Source organism: Melozone crissalis, unplaced genomic scaffold (genome assembly GCF_028551555.1).
Source record: "Melozone crissalis strain CALT ecotype California unplaced genomic scaffold, PUWL_Pcris_2 ptg000023l_1, whole genome shotgun sequence".
In the NCBI taxonomy this organism is placed as follows: Eukaryota; Metazoa; Chordata; class Aves; order Passeriformes; family Passerellidae; genus Melozone; species Melozone crissalis.
In genome coordinates, this window is record NW_026535801.1 from 15,371,375 (window position 1) to 15,396,946 (window position 25,572).

General features: G+C 38.6%; 1 protein-coding gene across 2 annotated transcripts in view; it reads left to right on the top strand.

Annotated features, from left to right (window-relative positions):
* FAM117B (family with sequence similarity 117 member B) overlaps positions 1-6,592 on the top strand; it is a 28,501-nt gene extending 21,909 nt beyond the window's left edge. For both annotated transcript variants that reach the window (XM_054278142.1, XM_054278141.1), the window contains one exon: positions 696-6,592. In XM_054278142.1, coding sequence (XP_054134117.1) covers positions 696-1,014 — 319 coding nt within the window. In that variant the 3' untranslated portion in view covers positions 1,015-6,592. The remainder of the gene's footprint in view (positions 1-695) is intronic.
* Positions 6,593-25,572: the final 18,980 nt, after the last annotated feature.

Below are 25,572 nucleotides of genomic sequence, written 5' to 3' on the forward strand. Positions count from 1 at the left end.
CATTCCAGCTCTGTTTTTCTTAAAGCATGTCTTGGGCTGAGTTCAATGCTGAGATGGCAAAGCTGCAAGTCAGGATCTATGTTTGTGTTCTGCACTTCCTTCCCAGATTATAGATAAGTGCTTGATCAGGAAAACTGCATTTTACTCTCTGCATTGAGTTTTTTAGTAAGACTGGGGTCATCTTCTGCAGAGAGTCAGGGCACACTCATGTGAACATGCAAAGAAGGCAAAAGTATAGAAAAGGGGAACTCCAGATGATTATGAACTCCTTTGAGATTTGCAGTATTAGGATCATTGCTATGCCAGCTTTCTTTCACAGGGCTTACTGTATAAATAGTGTCTGTATGTGGGGCAGAACTGGTTGGGTTGTGAAAGTTTCTGGAGAACATGATTGAAAATTCTTTCTCGTATAATGAATGTGCTAATTCATGGATAGGATTTGTGATCAAGCATAAAGTTGGTTTGGAAACAGCCTGCCCTAAGAGCATGCTGTTAGTTGCAGCACATTTAAACAAGCAGTTTAAACCATCTTGTCATATGCTGTGTGCTGTGAGTGTCATTAAGTCATTATTGAGTAGCTGAAATACTTCACATTGAAACCTCAACTTGTTTCTGGTGATGTGTTCAGCAGTACATCCCTGCCATTGGCAGAATTTGATTGTTCCATAAAACTATTGTGTGTATTTTATTTCTAGGCCAAAGCCATTGCACGAAATTCCAGCCTTCTATTGCCCTGACAAGAACAAAGTGAATTTCATTCCGAAAAGTGGCTCTGCTTTCTGTCTTGTCAGCATCCTCAAGCCACTTCTTCCCACACAGGATCTCACACTTAAGGGCACTACACACAGCCTGACTGTCTCCTCCAGCATGACACCTGGTTTGTTACAGCCCATTTCTATGGCCTCCTTGACTACAAGCACAGATCAAGACAGGATCTCTCGTGGAACAAGTACAGTAATACCACAGAACTCTCTGCTCCAGCAGCCAGGATGTATTGAGGAAGCTGAAGAATAATTTAGATTGTCTTGACTTTTTTCTGGGCAACTACTGGGAAAAAAATGGAACCAGTTGACCGGACCTTTCTGATCACACACACGCATTGTTTTAACAATTCATGGCACTGCCATAATCAAAACTGTTTGCATAATTGACAGTTTGTAGCACATTGAGAAGTTCAGGAGGATGCAGCAGCTGATATGCTGTTGTACTTCCTGCTTTGGAAGACTCTGGTTCTGTTTCTCTTCTGCTTTTTTTTAAACACTGGTGAAAACAAAGACTATCATAATCCTTTCCCATTTAAAGGACCAGTTGTTGTGATGGCGTGTGTCCTCTTGACTTTTTTTTCCCCACTAAAACAAGTCTCAAGATCAGCCAGCTGATCCCATTTACCATTGTAATCTGCAGAGGGAGGGGCAATCAGATGGTTTTGCAAGATGTCTTTTGTATGAAAATGTGTATTTTGTAACAAAATTTTGTCTTTCTGGTTTGTAGCAGATGGTGTTTCCTGGTGATGATCCCCCTACCCTTTTTTTTTTTTTTTCCTTTGGTAGGGAAGGATTTTTTTATACTTTGCTGGCTTGCAGCTCATGGGACCAAAGGATTGCTGAACTATTGCAGCAGTCTCAAATTATGTGACCTTGCTGAACAGCCTCAGACCTAAACAAAGCAAAACAAGTTAATACGTTTGAAACTTTTAAAAAGAAGAGTATGCAAAAACAGTGTTAGTGTATTGTGTAAATTTTTTGATATCAAAAATTTGTGCTTCTGGTAAGTCACATTCTTAAAATTCCTTCCTTCACGGAATTCCTACTAGTGTTGGTTTATTGGCTGGAAAATTGCATTTTAAAGCACTTGCCCTGCTATTGTTCTATTTGTCCATAGAATTTTTGTGCAGATGTAGGGAAAAAACATATTATCCTCTTACTCAGTATGCTTTCTTCCAGAAAATACTTGGCTCTTACAGGCTTGCTTAGATCCTTATGAGTCAGCCTGAATCATTAATCACTCTTGGTACAAATTTGCTCTGATGTGATTCATCACTGTATTATAGACCCTGGCCACATAATACTGAAATACCTGTGCATGGTTTCCTCCCTTTTGTCATAGTGGTGTTTGTGTGTCCGTTGAAGGTGATGGTTTGTCAGGCATGGTATCTGTTATGCAGAAGTTTACAGCAGCAGATGTGTTCTCTCTTTTTGACTAGCAGCTTAGGCTGGCATGTAAAACAGGATTTTTTGATACTTGGTTTGTCCTGATAATGTGGCAGTTAATGGTTGCTTTGAAATTACAGTGAAAGGCAAAAATGGGGGGGCGGGGGGGAAGGCAGCTGCAAACAGAAACTGTTCAGGAACTTCACTGAGGTTTCTCATGTGTTCCTGGAGTGCATTACTTGGGTTTGAGTTAATACAATTATAGATATGCAGAAAGCTCCAATGACCTGAATACCAGTGTCATAGTCACTTATAAAACAAATTGATCTTGTACCTCTTTAACAGAGTTAGATTCAGTAATTTCAAAGTAAATGTCATTGTGGACAGTCTCTGGGTCTGAATATTGGTCTGTTACATGCAAGCAGGTCTCACTGGCTTGCATATACACAGCTTCCATCGACATAGTTTCCATGGATCAGTTGTATTCTCAGGTCTCCTCATAATGGCAACTATTTAAAGATGATATTGCAGATATAACAGTCTTGTTCAGTGCTTAAGATGATGGATTTGCTTGCAAACAATTTGATTTAGGGAAAAAACCCTTGCATATGTGTGCAGATAATCATCATAATTTTGATGCGTATTTGCTGTTCCTTTATGTTCTGTATTAGTAACTATGGCTGCAGTGTACTTCATTCAGCAAGTAAGTGTAAATCATGCTAGAATGTGCAAGTTCTCTATTTATAGTATTTTTAAAATGTTATGCAAAAAACCCCAGTAAATTAAAATTGTACCAGAAGGTATAAAAGTATTTCACCTGTTAAATTAGCAGATAAGAATAATTTGGCTTACTATCTATTTTCCCATGAAAATGGACAGGATTGTTTTGAAGTAAAAGTTTTGATTTACACTGACATTGCCTGTCACCTGGAGTTGTTGAGGAACAGAGCTTTAAAAATAAGCAGATTTGTGCACCAAACTTGTGTAATTTTGCCAGCTGATACTTCTTTTCTAGGCTTTGTGGGTATTAATTTGTTTCTTCTGAAACACTACAGTGCAATTTGAAGTCTAAAATGTACTGCTTTAGATAGGTTTGTTTAAACCTGGTGTGACTGATCCAGATCATATTCAGGTGAAGGAAGTGCTTTTAAGTCTGTTTTCTATTTCTGTAACAGTAGCATGTAAAGAACTTCATTGTTGCCAAACTGCCTAGTGCTTTATTAGGAGATCTTAACTGAATGGTTAAGAACCATTAAGAAGGGCTAAAGTTAACAAATAGCCTTTATTACAGCCTTGACACTTAACTGACTTCACCAAAATGCATTCTGACGTTTGTTTTCATCACATTGTGACTCTCCCAAGCAGCAGTGGGCTTTCTTACCGTAGGGCTTTCTTTTGCACCTGTTGTTGTAGGACTTGAGTATCTCTCTGGTAGTTTACCTTGTATGTTATTGGACAATGTACTGTACAAATTAGTGAGCTGCTCTGATAAAAACCAAATGTAAATGTGTGAAGTTTTTGCTTTTGATAAAAGAACAGCATTCAGGACAACATTCAGTCTTTTTTATATGCAGGACAACTCTACTATTGCTGTGGCAGCTCAAGTTTATTACAAATCCACACTAAAGACTCAGAGTTAAGAAAATATGACAGCTCTTGTTCTGAGACCAGCTTTGATGTGTGCAGACAAAAATTAGCCTTAAATTTTTTATGTGCTGTCTTGTGCCATAGCATAGATGTTAGCTGAAGTATTTAAATCGATTTGCAAATAGCTTTGAGAGTGCATGGAGCTTTTTAAAAATTCTTGTATGTATAGAGTGGGATGTTCATTTTTGAAGGGAGCTGACCTGTGCATCACACAAGCACAGTTTTACTGAAAGAGTTCAAATTCTTTTGGCTTACTTAAAATCCTAACTATGCATAGACCTAGTCAGTTCCCCGATTGCCTACTTTGTAGCTTAAGAAACAGTAAAGGTCTGTTTTTATGCACAACTTGATACATTTGATATTCTTGTTTTCTTGGTGTGCTATACTTCTAGCCACACTTAAAAGCTGGTGGTTGTGTTCAATAACCCTGGCAGTTGATTTTGAGATGTACTAAATGCTGTTACTCCAGTTGTAAATTCTACTTAAATCACAAGGAAGGACTACATTGTAACAAAGTCTGTGGTGACAGTTGTGATTATTAGAATTGTTTTTCAAAAACTCAAGGCACAGGAGAAGAGGGCTCCTTTGGTAAAGTTTGACCTGCATCAGCTATTCTTTCCTTGCTTGGTGCCATAATCCTGTAGCATTTACGTACTTGGTAAAGTAACAGACAGTGCTTAAGTACATATATCTTAGAAAGAAATTCTTGGTTTCAGGTATGTATCCCAAGTGAGCAAAAAAGGGAGTGAAAATTAAATATTACTTAGTGTGGCGGTAAATGATTGCTGTGTTTGATTTACGTAAAGCAATAGCAGCTCTTATAAAGTATGTTTAGTCTCAGGGCTATTTTTTGATTTGTTCTAAAATACAATTTCCTGGAATTCAGAGTCTGAGACTGTTGAAAAACACTGAGACTGAGTTTTTTGGGAAGAAGGAAACAAAGTCATATCCATTAACCTTTCCTCTGCCTCAGGCCAAACTTCTTGTTGCTTATTAAGAGAATTCAGTGGTAGCACACTAAGTCCCTGCTGAAGTATTATCTGTTCTCTCTCCCTGACATCTCTAAAATGCTGACTGATGTCTTCACAGAAACTCAGTGCCAGTGATGTCCATATGTCTTTGCTAAATGTTTCCTTGCTGAGTACTTGACAGCTTCTCCATCAAGCTGAGAGGGCAAAGGAGGAAGCGTAGGAAGTGACCAGAGACTTGCAGTTACAGAGATCATTCCTGCAGGGTGACTTCATGGGTGTCTTGATTTCTGTTTGACTTACTGTGTGCATGCAAACAGGTCTGCCACTTTAATTTGTGTGCTTGGAGACAGAGCTGGTATTTTTGAGAACCTTTTATTATTTTTTTTCCCATGTACAGACTTGCAGAGCTGATCTCTTCCAGAACTGATGCACACTTACATGCATCTCCAGAGCAAAGCTGAACTGTTGTTCTTACTTGTCCTCATGAGATTAATATAACCTACAAAAAGGAAATAAAAGCACCCAAACACTTGAGAACATCAGGACTGTGCTTTCTCCATATAGTTCCATGGTTCTGGTGTGTGCCCTTCATCAGATGACTTAGACCCAAGCCAGGTTGATATATGTTAAACCAAAAATGTTTGTTGTTAGGAAAGGCAATAGAAGGTAAGTCCTTCATAACCTAGGGAGGTGAAAAGCACTGGGGAACAATTGGTTTTCCTGTGATCAAAGAGTTCTTTTTAGAATGGTTTTTCTGAATATGGGTGTACAGGAAAACAAAGTTACCAATCACTGCCAGATGTACCTGTGTATTTTCTTGATATGAGTTTGTGAGCATTCAGCATCTCTGAAAATCAGTTCCACTCTTAGTGTTCTGTTTATGCAAAGAATGACTTAGATGCGTTATTTGGAAACTGTTACTTTGCACATCAAGTGGGGGAGAATGTTAACTACTCACAAGTGTTCTGTGAAACTCCAGTCCTGTACCCCAGCTGAACTGCAGCAGTCTCTTTCTGAATGCTCCAAATGGAAATGGAGTCCTGTTACTGCTTGCTTGGTTTCATTGCACGTTGTCAGTAAATGCTTAAGGTATGGTCTTTGTTAAATAGTTCTTTATTGGGATTTGTATTTGACTACAGAGACTTCTGTAGTGTTGACAGATCTATCTGAATAGCAGAAGAGGACTTGGCCTGATAACACTGCAAATTAACATTTATTACACAAACTTTTGGAGCAACTCTCTTTGGAAAAATCTACTAAGCTAAAAAAAGAAAACAAACCCCATAATCCATCCTAATTGTCAATGTACTGATAGTTAAGAACATAGCTTGGCTTCATTCTAAATTATTTCTTCTATTGAGATGTGCAATTTTTGAGGGTAGCAGTCAAGGGATGTTCAAAACTGCCATTAGATTTGCCTTTGTATGAAATTGGCTGACATGTTTTCCTCTGTTACACTGTGATAACTTGTGGAGATGTTCTTGCTTATGTTGTACTGATAGGTTACTTGTTGCATGTAAAGCAATTTTTGTAAGCAAGAGGAATTCCAGGGATGTTCTGTAAAAAAGGGCCTATTCTGAGGTGATGTACACTGTTGTAAAACTGGAGCAGCTCAACTAATTTCAATGGAATTCTTGATTTACACTAGTCTTTTTGCTATGTGTAGTTATGCCAGTACAATTTTGCACAATGTTATTTGAATATTGCGTTCTGACTTGTGAACTGTTTCTACTGAAAACAGTGAAAATTTTACAAACTGCAATAGCGGAATGTTTTTGGCCTTTTTGTTTTGTTTTTGCCTAAAATAAAAAGTTGTCACTTGAAGTTATGGGCTGATCTTGGATTTATTTTTAGTAGCAAGGGGTTTTTGTATTTGCACAGTCTGGAGATTTGCCTGAGCGTTTGCCCTGAGGGTAGTGGGCATTTACTACAAATAAAATAAGCACTTTTTAAACCCTTTTGGAAAAAAATAATCAGAAGGGAAATATTTGTTTAATTCATACTCTTGTTCCTCCAGTGCATCCTGGAGAACAGTTCTGAAAATTCTGCCTTTCCCCATCTTCATCTTCAGTAAGTTTGGTCAGTTCCTGAGGACACTACAATTCCACCATTAGGGGAAGGTGCCTAAAGTCCTGGATTTTGGAAACAGAAGGATTCAGCATGTGTTCTCCTTGGAGTGAAGGTATGAGAACAGGACTGAGGAAAAGCCCTGGATTTCTGCTGGTAGGTTCCTTCTGCTGTTCAGTAGAATGCAATTGCTGAAGCCTACCTGAGGAGGCATGTAGGCTGATTGTTGAAATAGTCTCATGTCCTACACCTGTCTGTTTACTCAAAACAAGCATCTTTCTTCATGAGCAGAATTTGGAGCCAAAGCTTATTTAAACTAGAGGTGGTAAACTAGATAAATTATTTGGTTTGAGGTTTTTTGCGAGGTCTTATATTAAATTTTGGTCTAATTTGCATAAAAGGCTTGGAGCAATTCCCCTTCTGGAAAATCATTGTCAGCTATATTTCATTTCAGAATGGAGAGGCAGATTTCTTGGAATCTTGAAGAATTGAAGGATTACTAGTGTGTGTCCCTCCGGGCATAGCTAGCTTGTGATTTTCCAGTGGTGAAAGAGTTTGGGACAATAAATATGACATCAGCATCAAGTTCCCAATATTGTGCATTTCACAACCAGAGACCATGGGTCAATTTGCATCCAAGTAGGAAAACTGCTTGGTTGAAATTAAAAGAGTAATTCACAGTCAATGAAGTCTGGAGCATTTGGTACTTTCTCAGATTTTAGTCTTTTTCATCTGTTCAGTTGTCTGTGAATGTTTGCCTGTCTCCAGATGAACAGGATCTGATTCTTTATTAAAGAGTCTATGACCTCATTCTCCATCAAACTATTTCTTCACCACTGATTACAAATCTAGTATTTCTGGTTTTGTGCATGTAAGAATGATTTTACTGTAAATATGTCTGGTGTTCAAAATACCTTCACACCTTGCATTACATATAGGAAAACTGTCAGAGACATTAGGATGCTGATGAAGATCATCTGTGAAGACAAAGAGAATGGAAAGAGCATCTCTGTGGTGAGCAATGACCATCTTCCAGTTCTTGATTCACTGTTTGCATTATAAGCACTTACGTTCCTCAGTTAAATAGCTGCTCTTTTTTTTTTTTTTTTCTTCAGATTGTAAGATAATCAGGCAGGAGACTGCTAGGAAGATTTCTCAGGTATCTCAGTTTCTTCTTGAGGTTAGATCTGACTGCACAGCAAACTACTATAGAAGTTGTAAGCCAAAGCTTCTTGTGCTTTATCATATTCGCTTGCTGTCCTTTTCCCGGCTCTTCACTCAGCATTTGGAAAATGTGTATGATAGTCATCCCACCCAGACTTCCAAACTTTAGAAATGCTGCTGTCTAACACTATTTCATCTGTATACAGCATTTACAGAAGCACTGTTCATTGCCAGACATGTCCTGGTTAAGTGCTCTGTAGTGCAGACATAAGTTAGAATAGGATGGAAGAGATAATTTAGGTGAAGCTCTTCCACACTTGAAATTGACTGGATTCATCACCACTGCATGTGCTTTTTTCCAAGTCTTACTCCTGCCAAACAAGCCTGATTCATCTCCTCCTGCACTGTCTGTTTACACAACTCTTGTTTCACGTAACCTGGGCCATGGCCCTGTCACTGATGCTTGTGTTGATGTAGGAGCATGTCTGTGGTCAATAGCAATTTCACACTGTGGTGACATTGCTTGTAGTAAAGAAAAGATTCAGTAGTAAATGAAAACCTCATCACTGCAAGCAAAGTAGAACACTGTTCATTAATTCCTACACTTATGAGCATGGGGATGTAACTGCTGTGATTAAGCTGTTGATTAGGATACTGTTTGCACAGTTTGTTGTGGATGCCTTTTCCAACTACAGATGTGTAGCTGACCACTGTAAACATTAATTTCACTGTTGATGGAAATGGCTGTCAGGGAGGTTTCTCTGTTTTCTCCCAGTGGGGGTCCACTTCAAGTAACTGAACAGTGAAACTGCCAGAATTAATCTGGCTCTGTGTGTCAGGCAGGCAGCAGGTAAGAGAGTGTTCTCGTTGCCCTTCATCTTTCCAAATCTCTGAAGTTAATTACAAGTTAGAACTTGACCTACAACATCTTGTACTGGACAAATTAACTAAGAAGGTACATCCTGGCCTAGCCCAAATCTTTTGTGTGGCTTTTGCAAGATTTTAGTAATTTCTGAAAAATATTTTTCTATATACAGGATTCATAAAAGTGCTGCTCAGCTGCAAGATGTAGTCAGGTGCTGTGTAGAATAGATGAAGGTCTACAGCAGAATTTGGTTCATGATTTGTAGTTTTGCAAAATTACCTGTATTTGCTGTAATGAATACAGTTAACATCAGCTGGGACACCACAAACTAGGCTGAGCAGTCAGATAATTATGAGTTACTTCTCTCTTGAGATGAAGTTTTTGTTTTCTATTTCCTGTTTAAGTAGAGCAGTTTGGTCTAGGGTTGTTCTGGGTTTTTTGTTTTTTTTTTTTTTTTTTTAAGACATTCTCAACCATTTGTGAATTGTTGTTCTATAGCATGTTTCTGCAGTTTCAATGGAAAAATTTCCTTTCCTCACACAAAAAATGACCTTTTTGTGATGATTTTTTGATTCAAGTTCTAAGCAATGTCTTTAGCCCATAAAGTTATCTACAGGTTTCAGGGAGATGTTTGCCAAGTTCCAAAAATTTCTTGCAGTAGGACTGCAGGGAGCTGTTTTTGCACCAAGAGTAGGATGGATGACAGCATTCTCCTGCAGGTGTGTGACAGCTGCCATCCCAAATCACCAAATCCATCCACACAGGAAGGCAAACCCAGGGGAAGCAGCAGGTCCTGGAGCTCGGGAGTCAGAGGTTGATTCTGATCTTGCGCTGGGATCTCTGGGCAACATCACAGGCAGCCACTTAAGGAGCATCATTTCACAAATGTGTGTTGAGTTACATTGCTTGTTTAAAGCTGTATTGCCTACATATCTGTTCTTTTCTTCCATAGCACTTCCAGTGGCTCCATATATCTCTTTTTAGAGCCACAACCCCAGTCAAAACAGCTTTTAAAACCCACTGCTGTGCAGTCAGAAATGACAGGATCAGGAAGGCAAGAGCAGCATAAACTAAAAAAAAAATCTTCAAACTCTGTCTTGCAGTGTGATTATCCATGGTCTTGGCCTTACTGGAACCCATAGAGAGTTGATGCTGGTTTTGGTGCTGCAAGAAGCTAATTGCAAGTTAAGGCAGAGACATTTCATGGGCAAATTCATGAAAGGGCTGCATCCTGGCCTAGTCTGCATGGGTGTTTCATGTGTTTCTTTGGCAATATCAAGATTTCAACCGTGCCTCGTTTTTGGCATCTCTATTCTAACTGCAGGAGAAACAATGCAGAATCTGTGCTCAGTCTCACCTTTGTTACCAAGGAAGGTCCTGTGAAACTGCAGACAGCAGAACAATTCCAAAGCTTTTAGAGTGCCCAGAGGAGCTGTGGATGCCCCATGCCTGGAAGTCAGATTGGATGGGGCTTTGAGCAGCCTTGTCTCATGAAAAGTGTCCCTGCCCACTGCAGGGGTTTGGAACAAGATGATCTTTAAGATCCCTTCCAACCAAAGCTGTTACATGATTCTATGAAAAACCAAGGTTCATGGCTTTCTCAGGGTTGGGAAATTTTACCGTTGTCACACCCACTTTTATGTCCCAAATACAGTTTTGCTGTCTCAGGTGTGAGTTGTAAGCATGCAATTTCCTTGAAGATAGAACAATTAAAAAGAATCCTTGGTATGCCCTGGAGTATTTTCCTGGAACTACTATTTGCCTTGTAACCCCAGGGATTTTATTTTTAGATGGCCATGGGATAAAAAATAATTAGCTAGATCTAGTTCCCCCCCTTTTTATCCTCTTTGATGCATCACAAATCAAATCTTACGTGCATTGAACCATACCAGCTTAATAGGCTTTCAAACAGCTCCAAAATGCCCCAAACCCAAGGTGTTAGAGACAGATTTTTCTCTTAAAACTCATAGTAGGATCCTTTTAATGCTGTTGTTCTTGGAATTTAAATGTTCACCATCACACCAGATGAGGGTACGTGTCTGTAGCAGGATATTAAACCCTTTTGTAGCAGTGAAATGAAATGAGTCTGTTTTAAAGACCACTGTAATAAAATACTGTCAATATCTGCCCACAGGATAACTATTTAAACATTAAGCAGTTCACTGAATATCCAGTGGCATCTGGATTTGAAAGGAGATCCAGATCTGCAAAATTACTGAACTGTGTTAATACAGTTATGATACTATTCTAGACAGCTAGAAGAAAAGATAATGTTTGTTGTTAAATACAATAAGACATTTTAAATAATAAAACATTTTAATTGACCTCAGGATAGATCTGTAGAAAAAAAAAAAGTAACTGAAGTATGTTCTTGTCTCAACAAACTAAAAGCACTGGCCTGACTTGAATTGATTGGTCCATGCAATGAAGTGGTAGTCTGAGTACTTCACACACTGAATGCAACTCAAAGCATGTTTCAGACCACCTAGAATTGAGATCCTAATCAAGTACAAACTTGGTGTTTCTTCCAAAAAGTATTTCATAATCCAATAGAACACAATCTGCTTGAACATTTTCTCCTTCCTTCAGCCTGAGTTCCATTACTGAGATTGGGTGCAGCCAGTGTCAGATGCTGTTTGATAAGTGTGTTTATGTTACTTTTTTTTTCCCCTTCTCTTACTGGAACATTTTCTGGCAGTAGTGGGCTTAGAGCATGCAAAGTAAAGAACAAATTCTCTCCCTGCACCAGGAGTGTGGTACTGCTGGTCAACATTGTAGTGTAGTCCTTGCACTGGGAAGTGCCAAATGTGGCTGACCTCTCAAAGAGAGAAAAATGAGTTTGTGGGAGCCTAAAAGATCCATAGGACAAGAGGTCCTATGTTGTTTCATTTTCCTATTGCAAATTCAGATGTTATCATTTTTGCTAAAAACTTTTTGGGAAGCGGTGGATTGGATGTCAACTACAGGATTAAGATGCTGTAAAATATGAGGTATTGGATTCAGTACAAGGCACAGGCTACCCTGTGGTGACTCAGTTATTATAAATTAGTACTTATTCTAGTTGCTTGAATTTTGAGCAGCTTAAGGAAATAATGCTCCAGTAGATATTATTAACTGCATCAGCTGTTACTCCTTTCTGAATTTATTGTAGTGCTGAACACTACATACTTTACATTATAAAACATGCTTTACAAGACTTATGATTATTGTAAGAATTAGAGATGGTGGTTCTTACCTTTTTGGGGGGCCTGAATTACTGATAGAGATTTGAGGAACACTAGAACTGTATTCATTGCATACAAGACAATTGCACCTTAATTCTAAAATGAAAGATTTTTTTGTGGATTTACTGGAAAGTCTACAAGAATTCATTTTAATCTGCTCAGTCCAAATCTATTTCTGATTCTTATTTTCTTTGTCTGGCAAAAGCAACTTGGCTGAGTATTTTAAAATGTATATTTGAAGAGTCTACATTCAAACTACGAATTTCTAAATCCAATGCTTAATGTATTTTTTCTGGCTGATCTCTTCAATGCTGAAAGAATCAGGACTTAGTAAGGGATCCAGATTCCCAGAATATTGATATGATATATTGAGAATTGACTAACTGTTTTCTTTCCATTTTCTAGTTGCCAAAACACAACAGAATTTTACTTCCTTCAGTTTTCTAGTTGTCTTCTCTCTTGCAAAACTTAGCCATGTGTAAAGTAGGACAGTGGGATGTAATGTCTTTATGTGTAAACTTATCCAGATAACTATCATAACCTACTTTCAAGATGAAAACTTAATTTCTATAAGTAGTGAAGTTTTCATTTTGTTGCTGTAGATTTCAACTGGCATTTCTTAAATGAGTGCATGTTCTCATTTGAAAGTCCAGAGTCTGCAGAAATTTTTTCATGCTTTGGAGTAACTGATTCTGCAGGTGGCATAGAAGTTTGTTGGCCACTATAAGAGGGCAGAGCAAAGCTTTTCCTCTCTGTAGAGGTGTTGGGACTTCTGAAGCTGTAGCTGAATTGATTCATCCTAACCCTGCATGTGGCTAATGTATTAATGAGCCAGCTGTTCCTCTCTTTTTCAGATTATCATGCACTGCCTCTGACTGGGAAGCATTTGAAGATGTGTACTCCTGTCTTAGGCTGGGTGACTCCTGGTCTTTTAGGCTGAAACACTCCCTCTTCCTTTTCCTCTTGCAGAGCTTTGTGTGGAAAATATTCATGTTGCTGTTATCATGTTTCAGTACAGAGTGGCTGGGTTTTTCAAACCATCTCAGCTAGAGGAGGGAAATGATGGTTGAGATAGTGTCCCCTGTGGTCCCTTCCAACTCAGCTTATTCTGTGATTCTGAGTCCTACTCCTGGCCCTGCACAGCACCATCCCCAGGAGTCACACCCTGTGCCTGACAGCATTGTCCAAATGTTTCCTGAGCTCTGGCAGGCTTGGTGCTGGGACCACTTGCCTGGGGAGCCCATTCCAGTGCCCAACCACCTTCTGGGTGAAGAATCTTTTTCTAATATCCAATCTAAAACCTCCCCTGACCCAGCTTCAGGCCATTCCCTCTGGTCCTGTCACTGGTCACTATGGAGCAGAGATCAGTGCCTGCCCCTCCTCTTCCCCTCACAGGAAGCTGTGACTGCAGTGAGGTCTCTCCTCAGCCTCCTCTTGTCCAGCTGAACAGGCCAAGTGACCCCAAACCACTGATGCTTCTGCTGGTACTTCCAGGTGCTGTCTAGATCAGCCCTAGGGTATACATATATATAGGCTGATCCCATGGAAAAGCTGTTCCACCTACCCTCTCTTCTGAGGAAATGTCAAAAAATAGTTTTGAGTAAAGGTGTTATAGGCACTTTTCTTGTTTTTTTTTTTTTTTAACCATTTTCTAGGCTCAAATCTGAGAATCATCAGTCTTGCTTATCTGCATGTTGTTTCTTCATTGAACTTCTGTATTGTGAACTTCTGGAATAACTTCTAAAATAAAAGTAGGCCTGAAATATTCAGCTCTTTTTCAGTTTTTTCAATACTGCCAGAAGGACTGAAAATTAAAGCCAGGAGGCCAGAAGAAATTCTCAGATGTGTAGGCATGGGTGGGTCTGCTCCATCATAATTTGTTAAATAATTATATGAGAGTTAGATGACAAAGTGTTTGGAGTAGTATTGTTTAAAGGTTACATCATTCTTGCAAAAATTTGGTGTTGTATTTCAGAAAGTTCCTTTAAAAAGGATAAAGAGATATTTGACTTTGAGTCTCCATTGTTTGTAATATCCTCTTTCAGCATGAAAATATTTTCCGTTCCCATCAGTTTTGTCTTTTTTTTTAATTTGGCAAACATGAATATTTTTCCTGAACTGTGAGTAGAATGAAAAATTGTTATTTTTGTTGGCTTGCATGCATTGCAGCTTCCCCTCCAATAAGACTGGCAGATTTATTTTTAGAGTTCTTGTCCCAGTACATCTTACACAGTTATTTAATGAAAATGGATTAGACAAGCCTAAGGAATAGGTTTAGTTTGGGCCTTGCTTGCAAGATTTGAGGGTGAGCTGCATGTGACAGAGAATGGGTTCTTTCTGTCTGTGAATATGCAGTAAGTTTTACTCCATGGTTACTCAGCTATCTTCTCAGTGCTCTTGGCTGTCTCCATCTCCCTCTAATCCAGCTCCAAAGGGACTGCTTCTGACATTCCAAACTGCTGAGCAGCTTTCCGACAGCTGCTATTGAAATCTGAATCAAAACAAAACTGTTTGCTTTGCCTTCCTCCCAAAGGGGGATCAGGTGAAAATGGAGCCAATTTTTTGTGTGTGCCAACTCTACCCCAGTGCCGCATCACCAGTGTGGGGTGGTCAGCTCTGATATGCTTCAAGGACAGACTGAGAGCTGGGGTTGCACTTAGAGAGGACAAACAAGGAGTTCTAAGGGCTGCAGATGTGAGCCCTGTGTACAGAGGGACTGCTTGGCAGTGTGGGTGAGTGGCCCAGGATAAAGAGCAATCATTTGTGACCTCATTACCATGGTCCTGGACCTTTAAACTCCACCATGCAATCTGCAGGGAAACTATCTTAGGTGTTTCAAGGGTTTAATAATCTAAGTGTTAACTTTCCTCTTCCTGGTAGTTCAGCTAGCTGGGTAAAATATTAGACACACTGTAAAATGTGTGTTCAGAACATGAAAAAGAAATAACATGAAAGGCTGCAAGTAGAAGATTAGAAATTAGTCTTTTTTTAGTTGAGGGCTTTTTTTGAGAATTCTGGGAAGCAGCTATTTCCTTTCTAATGAAACATGTACAGAATGTTTATGATTCTTCTAGAGTGTAGTTTATTTTTTGTGCTTGTTGCTTACTGATATTTCTGGAAATGTCATCTTTCTCCTCTCCACATTCTTCACTGGGGTTGCTTAAGGGAGACTACTCTAATGGCTAGGAAAAAATCTTTCCTGGGAAAGAGAGAACACAATGACCTCTTGTTCCATCTCTCCAATTTATTGATTCTTCCAGTGCACAATGGGTAATGATGATGTTCTCTCAAGTTTCTGCTTGTAAAAATAGTTTCAATAATGTGTTTAGAAACTGTTACAGAAATTCTGGTTGTACTTCATAACACTGGGACTGTTGGTATTTCCTCAGGAAGATGATGGTATGCCAAAATTTTGGTCACACTTAAGAAGATTCCATTTTCTAACTTACAATGCTGTACAGCCATGTACTAATTTCATCTGATTTCTTAATTCCATAAAAATATTTTTATAGCTGGAATTTTAATAAACAATAAGGCCAGCAAGATTTAAAAGAGGAAAAAGTGAGGGTGAAGGAGAAAAAATGTTCTACTTTTCTGTATACATTGGCAAATGACCATGGGGAATGACCTTGAGTGTGCTGAATTCATCAATCTCCTTTTCTGAAACTTCCTATGTGTAAGAAAGCTTCTCTTAGTATAAAAGAAATTTGCCTGCTTGCAACAGAATGATACAAATGGGAAGCCACAGGCTGTTCAAGGCCTTTGGACATGAGGTCAATCAGTTTACAGAATTACAGGTGAAGAATTCATTGAACTAATTTCAAGCTGGCTGCTGTTTGCATTTTGTTTAAATGTCTGGTTCTACAATATGTACAACTCAAACAGTTGGCTTCCTGTTTGATTAACTTTTTAAAAAAGCCTCATCCCAAGCTTGGAAAATACAATCCAATCTTATAGCCACTTCTTCATAAAGCTTCAAATATTCTAAAATTGAAAAACTCACTACTGAGAATGCAGCTCTCATGTCCAGGTGCTTGTGCAGGTAGTTTTTGGATTAGAAGGATAATTGGAATATTCAGGGGTGAATGAGGACAGAAACTGTTTGCTTGGAAGAAGACAAGGAATTAGGGCTTAGCCTTTCTCTATGTTGCTTCCCAGAAGGCTCTGCAGAGTTCTTCCTATTTTATTTCTTTAGTTGAAAAAAAAAATTAAATTCTGAAGTTACATTTGCTCTCTTTCATTGAAAAAGATGAGTGAACTGTACAAGACTGCAGCTCAGAAGAGGTGATTCCTGCAGGCAGGCAGACAAAGGCACCAGATCCATACTTAGCATGGGAGGATGCACACTCAAATCATGGGGAACTGGCAAGGGCAGGTGAGCAGGAGGGGTCTGGATAGAGCAGATACCTGATAGACTGACAGGAAATGTGACAACAGGTACAGTGATTGCCTTAAAGCAGGTTCACCTTCCAGCCTGTGCCCCTGCAGCTTCTCAAACTCAGATTTGGTAGCCCTTCCTTCCATCTGCATCTAAACCTGTGGAAGGTGGAACATGCAAAGGCAAAAGAAGCTCAGTCTTTTACTCTACAGTATACCAACTGCAACTGTTCTGATTAGAGAATCTGTGAATTTAAAACAACTGATTCTAAGTCCCAGTCCTACAGATTTCTATTGTTATGAGGTTTTTTGTGCTTATGTGATGTAATCATGTCTATGGTGCAGACATTGACCAACTATTGGAGAAAAATGTAATAAACACTGGATAGTAATTATAACCTCTTCACTTCCTAAAAGTGAAAACTGAGGAGTAAAGGTATTATTTTACAGTAACCTATTTGCAGTAGATGTACAGTTTTGGCTTCGATTCATTTTATTTTGCAGAATCTTGATTGGGGATTGGGACACACAGGCCATGCAGTGTAAGCAAGGCCAGTTTGTTGCACTAATTACAGCGTTTATAGTTCTCAAAGGTCTGTACAAATTTTCCACTCAGACCCCTTTGCCCCTGTTTCCCTAGCAACACAATCTTTTTGGTTACCAAGTCCCTGCTACATCTTCCACACTTAACTGTGCACTTTGCATATAATTACACTGTCATCCTGGAGGAGAGTGTTTCAGGCAGAAAAGAAAAGTTCCCCTTCTCCCTTTTGTTTGCTCAGAAAAAGCACTTAAAGAGTAACTGGAGGGACAGAAGATGGAGGGAAGACTTTGGGAAGGAATTGTCTAAATGAGTACAAAGTCATTGCAGGTTTTCTTTTATGGTGACTTGTTCATGGTGGTAAGCACATTCTTCAGTTTTAATAACAAATATAGAGAACAACAGGGGGTTGTTCTCCAGCTGTGGAGGGGATTTGTTTAGTTTTATTTTGTTTGCTGAGCTCACTTTAGAGATACAATAAATACCTCAGTATGTATTTCAGCTAATGATGACATGTCTTTGCATCCAGATTGGCTTACATTGTAATCTACCTGAGACATTGATAAGAGCTCTACCTTATTTTCCTCCTCAGATATGGCTATAAAATAAGTAATATAAAAATAAAATGTGGCAATTCCAATTTATTAACAATTTTTATCGTGAGAGCTCTGGGGGTGGCAGAAGCAGCACATTGTTCCAAACTGCTAAGGGGCATAAAACAACCTTCAGATTTTAACAACATTTGCAGTTAGATGTAGGGTACCTGGGGGTGGGGGAATAGTGAAATAAAAAAAAGTCATTATTGTACATGTCAGACTTCATATGGAGCAATGGTGACATGGTAGACATTGGGAAGAAAAAAATGTTTAAGGGATATACAGGCATGCTACAAAGGAAGATAAATGTAAATATTTTACCATGTTATTAAACATGGTGAGGTTTGCTGGGTTTCTACTAAAATGTCTCTAACTGAATGCAGGAAATAAGATGTTTCCAGTAATGTTTCCAGGAACTTTATAAGGTAAATTTTCTGTTCTTTTTCTTGCAACTTATGGAAACTTATAAAAAAATTATAATATCTAAATAGATTTATATGTAAGTTATAGTGTATATCTAAATAATTCCCCAAATAACAAAAATGCAAAAAGTTAAAAATAAATGAGAAACCATTTGTGTATATGATTTTATGTGTATATTGTTAAGCATTTTAGATAAGTTTGATTAACGTTTTTGAAATGCTCATTGAAAACAGCAGTTTAAAAGGCTATGCAGTTGTAATGTAATTGTAAATATTCCTTTCCAACCCATTTCCCATAAATGTTTTTAAAATATCTGTAAAATATTGATTTTACTATCCCAAGGTGGTTTTGGTGGTGGTTTTTTTTTTAAGGCTTAAGAGGTAAAGGCAATGGAGGGGGAATTTTTTTCCACTATTTTTCCATGTTAGTTGTCATTTTACACTGTATGATTTATAAAGAATAGCACATGAGCAATTGCACATTATTATGCTGGAATTTAATTTTTTAATTGGAAAGACACAAAGTCTTTTTAATCCATAATTACTGTTTTTCAGTATAATGTGCTATTGAAGTTTTCAAGCATTATAAAATTATTTCTTCATTACAGCTTTGGTAATAGTCCTTGCAAAGTATAATTAGACTGAATATTTAACAGAGGAGTTTTTATTCTTTTAGTTGTGAAAATGCAGCATTAATGTATTTTTTAATGAAATCCCAAATCTAATCTCTGATCAATCCCAAGCAGTGACTTCCTCAGGAGACCATAAACGTTTTAACGTGCCCTGATCTTATATATTGTATAAATATATATCTAGGGAGAGATAGAGATTGTATATCCCTAATGTTACACATTCACTACTCATTTAAATAACAAGAATGCTAAAAAGAAGGAGAAAAGAAAGAATAATCTGATACTAGGAGAAGCTTTTTGATGTGTATTGTACCATAAAGTGCCCATCAGTATTCTACTGCTCCGTAGTAGATATCTATACAGGCCATTTGAATGGAAGAACATTTAAAAAATAACACTTTTTAGAAGGAAATTGTTGCTTATTATTTTGTGGACATAATCAGTTCAGGTAGAAAATTTAAAATATAGAAGCATTCTTTTATCTCATAGCAATTAAGCTTCTTAGCAACATGAAGAACAGAAACAAGAGTGGAAGTTTAGTTACTGACGAGTGCTGAGTGCTACTTGTAGGCAGTTTATGAAATGCAACCAAGACAAAAGTCAGAGAAGGGTGGTGATCCAAGCTCCTTGTGCCTTTCACCAAGAGTAATTCTGAGCACACCCCGGAGGGAGGATTAGCCCCTGGAGAGGGGGTGGTGGCTTCAGCCACAGGTGTGCAGCGGTCTGACTGCAGGCAGGTCCCTGCCAGGGCCTGCTGGTGGTGCAGGGCTGGTGTCAGCAGCCAGGGCTGCATAAAGCCAAGGCTGTGCTTCCTTGGAACTCAGCCCTGCTCTGCTGTGCTCAGGAGCCCCTCTCAAGGTGGGGGGATCTAACAGCACAGGCACTCAGAGTAAATGTCACTGACAAAAAGGTGGGACAAAGGTCCATACAGCCTGCTGCCCTGGCCCTGCTGTCACAAGGGACTCAAATGTGTGTAGGAAGAGAAATATGGTGACATGGCATTGGGAGCCCAGAGTGTCTGCTATATTGGAGTGCTAGCCTAAAGGTCTATTTAAAAAGAGGAAGATTTTACCTTCTTGACCCTGTGAGGAATAAGAAACTAGATACTTGGCTTATAAACCAGGGAGTGGATAGCAAAAGGAGAGTCAATGGCAGGATACTGCTACGGAGTTTGCTTCTCTTCAACTTTTTTTGAATAGGAGCCCTACAAACTGTTGTATCACAAGTTATAAAAAATTAATACCGAAGGACAGTAGGAAATGGCAAAACCTATACTTGAGCTGGGTAAGCAAAATTATTGCCTTCAAATGTGTTGGCCAAGATATAAGAGATTACAATTCAGACATCCCAAAAGTGAAAGTATTTTTCAGTTGCTGAACTATACTGCAGCAGGCTGAGAAAGTATTAGAAATAGAGAATCCTTTCATTAAAACAGACTTCTCTGGTATGTAGTATAATATTATTCTCAACAATGATCTGGTCAGATTTGTCTCATAATCCTGTGTTTACATATAGCAAGCAATCCGTATGGATACTGCAGAGGTTCAGAGTGGTGTGTGTGGTGGGATGGTGCACAGCTTGGAAACTGCTCTCCTGGCAAAAGTCATGGCTGCTTTTTAACAGGACCATTTGGACTTGCACCTTTAAGTCACAGCAGCCTAAAGACTGCAAAGCTGAAAGAGGGAATCTGTAGCCTCCTCATCTCGTCTTTGGTGAGTTCATGCTGGAGTCTGTGGCACCAGCACTGTACTGAACAGCTGTTGTTTTGATTCCTCTGTTCAAATAGATTGGATTAGAAGAGGAGAAAAACCATCATCTCCTCCCCCTCACCATTCTTCCAAAGCTTAGTTACAATGAAGACAAATCTTATGTATTTCCTGTCAGAAAAGCCTTCACTGACATGGAGTAGTTGATTTTTTGGAGATTGGTTTGACTCAGTTTTCAGCTACATTAAGATACAAGATCTAATTATTGTAAATTGCACACAGGTAGGCTGCATGTAAGCTTCTCTGAAAATCTGTATTAATGCCATTGATTTGGATAGGCTTCACTGTATTAGCTGACATGCTCTGAATTAGAGCAGGTTAGCTGAAACCAGGATCTGTTCAAATTTGTGCTGTTTAGATCTAGGAAACACTTTGTTTAGCATTGTAGCTGCAGGAGATAAGTACTGTGTTCTGAGAAACAGCAGAGACTGTCCATTGAAGGTCTCTGTATACTCTTAAACCTAAAGGCAAAACATTATGATTGTTAAATCCACTATTCTTTCATATCCTGTGCTTATATCAAGAGGACCATTTGCATGTTGATGTAAGATGGAAGCAAGATCTTTTGTGTAACATCAAAAGTATTCTTGATTTCTACTCTAAGTATTAAAAACCTACTGTCAGCAAATTCTAACAGCTCATCCTATGCTCAGAATCCACCAGAATAACAAACTACCAATCTGAGACCTGAGAGATAAGATCTCTCCAGTGGAACTCAGGGAAATTCTGTCAAATTTTGACCTTTTTGTTTTTTTAAGATCAAAAGGTTTTTGCAGATTTGCACAAATCTTTTCACACTTGGGCTAAAGTTTATGCAACACCTGAGAGGAAAAGAATGGGAGAGAGATGGAAATTTCTGATCTTTAAATTAGAAAATGAATTAGTGGCTTTTAACAGGGGACATTAGAAAACAAGTTTGTTGTGAATCCCAAGCATCATAGCATGAACAAAACTGCCCACTAATGCACAGCCATGCCACACCTTGCAGACTTTGGTTCAGTCTGTGTTTTGAGCAGATGGCTCTGGGTGTCCACATCCACTGCTCAATCAGCAGTGTGCCTAAGGCTTGCAATGACACAAACAAGGAATTTATGTCACCCTCTAGCCTTCAATGCTGTAAGTATTTTAACAAAGGAGAGTGTAGCTTATTTGGTATTGTCACCCTGCTGATCCCCAAACAAGGCCACATGACAAAGATTTCTCAGCCTGGCTGCCAGACTCTGCAGTACCTCTTTGGTTCCTGAAGCAAAGTCAAACCTGCTAAGCTGTTCTACCAAATGTGTGTGCAGGGATGTGTGCACAGGTATGGTGGTGACACCACTGAGAGGGGAAAATAGCTTAAGATTGCCTTCCTCTCTGGTGCTGAACAGCTTCAGAAAACAACAATGTTATTCTGTCACTTGATAGCATTTTTTGGGTTTTTTAAATGATACAGGCAACTGAGGGTGCCCTGTTGAAAGTAACTAGTACTTGTTATTGGCTGGGAGAATGAGCCATTTTCATGTATTCATATTCCAACTATTAATTCATACTGACTCTCCTCATGGTCCATAGTTTTATCACTAATTTGGCATCCAGCTCTGCATCAGATGTTACCACATGATCATCTTCATTCTTTGGTGAATGAATCAATTTCCAGTATTTCTTCTGTGCTTTGTCAGCTATTTTTTTGACCTGTCTTGGGAGCAGAAATCCATGAGAGATTTCTGGTTTGTGCATGTGTGTATAACAGACTTGAATAGTTTTCAAGAACTGGGATAGAGAGTTAAAGGAAAGGAATGAATTCACTGAGCATTTCCTGAAGGCTCTTCCAAGGGATTTCAGCTGTCTTTCACATGCAGTTTAGAACAGCTGTGGACTGATCAGTACTTCCCTATTCTAAATTTATAGACCATTGACAGTAGGATGGGGGGAGTTTTGGATAAGCAATATAGATTATTGAGATGTTTTGCTCTAACTGGTTTATCATGTTTCTCTATACAGCTTTTTGTGAGTTCTGGTTTGCATTCAGAGGTAATTTCAAGCATTTAAAGAAATTTCTTTGCTTAAATTATACATTATAGACTCAAAGTGTAAGTAGTAATCACAGAGCATTTCTTTCAATGTTTATTTAGTTCCACTATGTTTTTCTACCAAGATCCCCTGTTGGACACAGGCTGCTAGTTGTCCAATGGAATAGATTGCAAAGACATGGAAAATCAACATTTTGAAGGTTTCAAGTATGATTGCTGAAATTGCTACAGAAATTTACATTTTTGTGGTTTGAGTTATGTTTTCAGCATTCCCTACAGTATATGTCTTGATAGACTCATCCAGACTGAGCAGCTGTCTTTCCTAGACCAGACTTAGCCAACTTCTCACTGGCAGCTGAAAAGCCACTTTTTTCATGCAATTTACAGGGCAATTTAAATTGGTTTTCATGACAACTAATTTCATCCCAAATTGTGCCTGTAATTTGAGATATCTGCCAGTGAGCTTACATCAAACAAAATTGGTGATTCAAACTTGATGGTACTTTTTTTGGCATATCAATTGCAATGTAAGCTACTACAATTTGTTGTTAGCCAATGAAGTATCTGTGCAGGTCACTTGATAAATACAGTTTATGGATTAACACCCTGCTTCTCAAATTGAAGCAGGGTGTCAATCCATAAACTGTATTTACCCCTGGGCTGGGGTGTGTCAGGGCCAGCTTGGCAGCCCCATTCTGACAGTGTAGAAATCTGAAGTGTGTTTACCTAGTTCTCATTAAGTTTTATTCTGATAAAACCTTTTGCCTTCTCCACAGTAAGGGAAAAGAGCACATGCTGAAATTTCAGAGAGGTCATGGAACAGATCAGCCTAAATCACATCTTCTGCTTGTTTGGGACTTTTGCTTGTTGTTTGGAGGGGTTGTTTGCTTTTTTGAGAATCATGTTTATCACCACACAATTTTGGAGATAATTTGTACCCTCCATTAATTCAGTAATGAGAATGCCTTTAAAAATTCTGCAACTCTTCAAGTTCTATCCACATTTAATAAGACTTAAACTAACATAAGAGTGTAACAAAAGTGTGTTTTTCCTTTGGGGAATTTGTGCATGTGCCTATCTAGTGCTTTCTGTTGCAGAAGTGTCAGAAAATTCAGGAGAAAACCTCACATTTTAGGAGTTTTCATTTAAAGTGCATTCCTTTATCTTTGTGCTTCCTTCTGATCTCAGTGAAACACTTTTGTTTAAATTGCAGAAGTCACTTTAAGCATATGTGGTTAGATCTGTTTCCTAAGGTATGCATACTAAAATCTAGAGGAATATGTTGTGTTTATCCTGGAAATTTATCAGCCTGTACAAAACCCATCAAAACTTCAGTAAGTTTATCTTCACTAAAGACAAACCTCACCTTGGGCTCTGGACTGTAGTTGAAAGGAACAGGCAGAGCAGTGCTGGCTGGAGATCTGCACTGCTGGCCCAAACTCCTGTGTCTACATTGTCCACACACACACATTCAGGTTGTGTGTCACTGGAATATTTATTTTACTTAATGTTTCCTTCCCCCTTCCCTTGTTTTTAATTCAGTCTTGCAGTTGAGAGAAGACAGATTAGAAAAACCAAATGCCAACAAGAGAGAAAACCCAGTGCTCTGCCAGGGCTGGCTGTAGGGAAGGGATGGCAGCCATCCAGAAGCAAAGATGAAATTCTCAAAGCAAGAAGAAAGCTGAAAGAACCAGCTGGGTAAAAGGAAACACATGAAGAGAAAATGCAAATGTGACACTAAGCCAGGGACCAAGCAGGTGAAACCTTGTCTTGAGCTAATGCTTTTGATGTGTGTCAGTGCATGGTGGTGTTCGAGCTGTGTTTAGAGGCAGCACACGGGTGCTGGTGGACAGTTCATGCCAGGTGTCAGTGCAGAATGAAAAGATAGAAATAGAACACTGTGTATTGCACAGCCTCTCAAAAACAAACCTACCCCCACCTCCCATCAATAAAAAACCAAATGTAGGTCAATCTTGCAGTAGCTGATTGTCTTTGTTAACCTCCCATGTAGAATCACTTTTATATTTAAGCAAAATTGGCAGTTAGTACATAAAAATTCTTTATGGTTTTGTATTATGCTGCTAGGGCACTAGGAATATGCATAAATGGTTTTCAGAGGAGGAAAGAATTATTTTTTGTGAGTAGAGTCACCATCAGCACCTTTACTCTGGATTACCATGTTTTTGACTCAGTTCTTCTGCAGTTTTAAAATCAACTCATGTTGATCACTGTAATTTCGCATGATTATTTTAAATGGAAGGACTGCATGTTCAAAAGTCTTATTAAAACATTTTACTTAAGATTACAGGTTATTGAAAGAATTGTCAGCCAAATATAAAATGTCTTGGTTTCAGGATAATTTATGGACAGTGGTAATAGATATATTCCAAAAATACATTGTACTCACACTGGTATCACTCATGTTAATATGGTTTACTTAGTTCCTTCTCTGGCTGTTCCTTTGCCACAGTACTTTTCCAGACAAGAGGAGGGTATAAAAATGCTCCTGCTTGTCACTCTGGTCTATCAAAACCTACCTTCTTAGATATATTCTGTGTATTTTTTACAGGTAACAATAGATCTGATGGATTCACTGAAATTAAAACAACTAATGCCACTGGGTTTGCTTGAGTCTAAATAATATTAGTCTAAGAGAAGCTGACACTTCAGGTAACAATCTTTTTTAAGAAGTGTTTTGTAAATCTTTCTGGGAAGGCAAGAAAACCATATGAAGCTTATTTACCTTGCTTTAATGAGTCTTTAGACATATAAGTTGTTAGTTGCAGTACTTCACTTGCAGAGCAAAGGGATCAGAGATCCTTACCCTGTCCTTTGTCATTTTCACCAGTTTTGCTCTTTGATATTTCTTAAAACTCCTTACTCAGAACTATATATGAAGTATATATATAGTTTATATATGATATATATATGACTATATTATAAACATGGAGGTTAGAGTTCCCACTCTTCAAAGAACAGTTATTAATTCAAGCATTTGACTTGTAAGTGCTGTGCAGGTGTTACGCTGATTGGAAGCCAAGGCACTGGTGAGGATATTCAAGTGAGGTCTGCACACAGTTTAACAGGGTGCTGCTTGAACAGCACATGTATGTAATCTAACAAGCTGCAGCAAAGCTG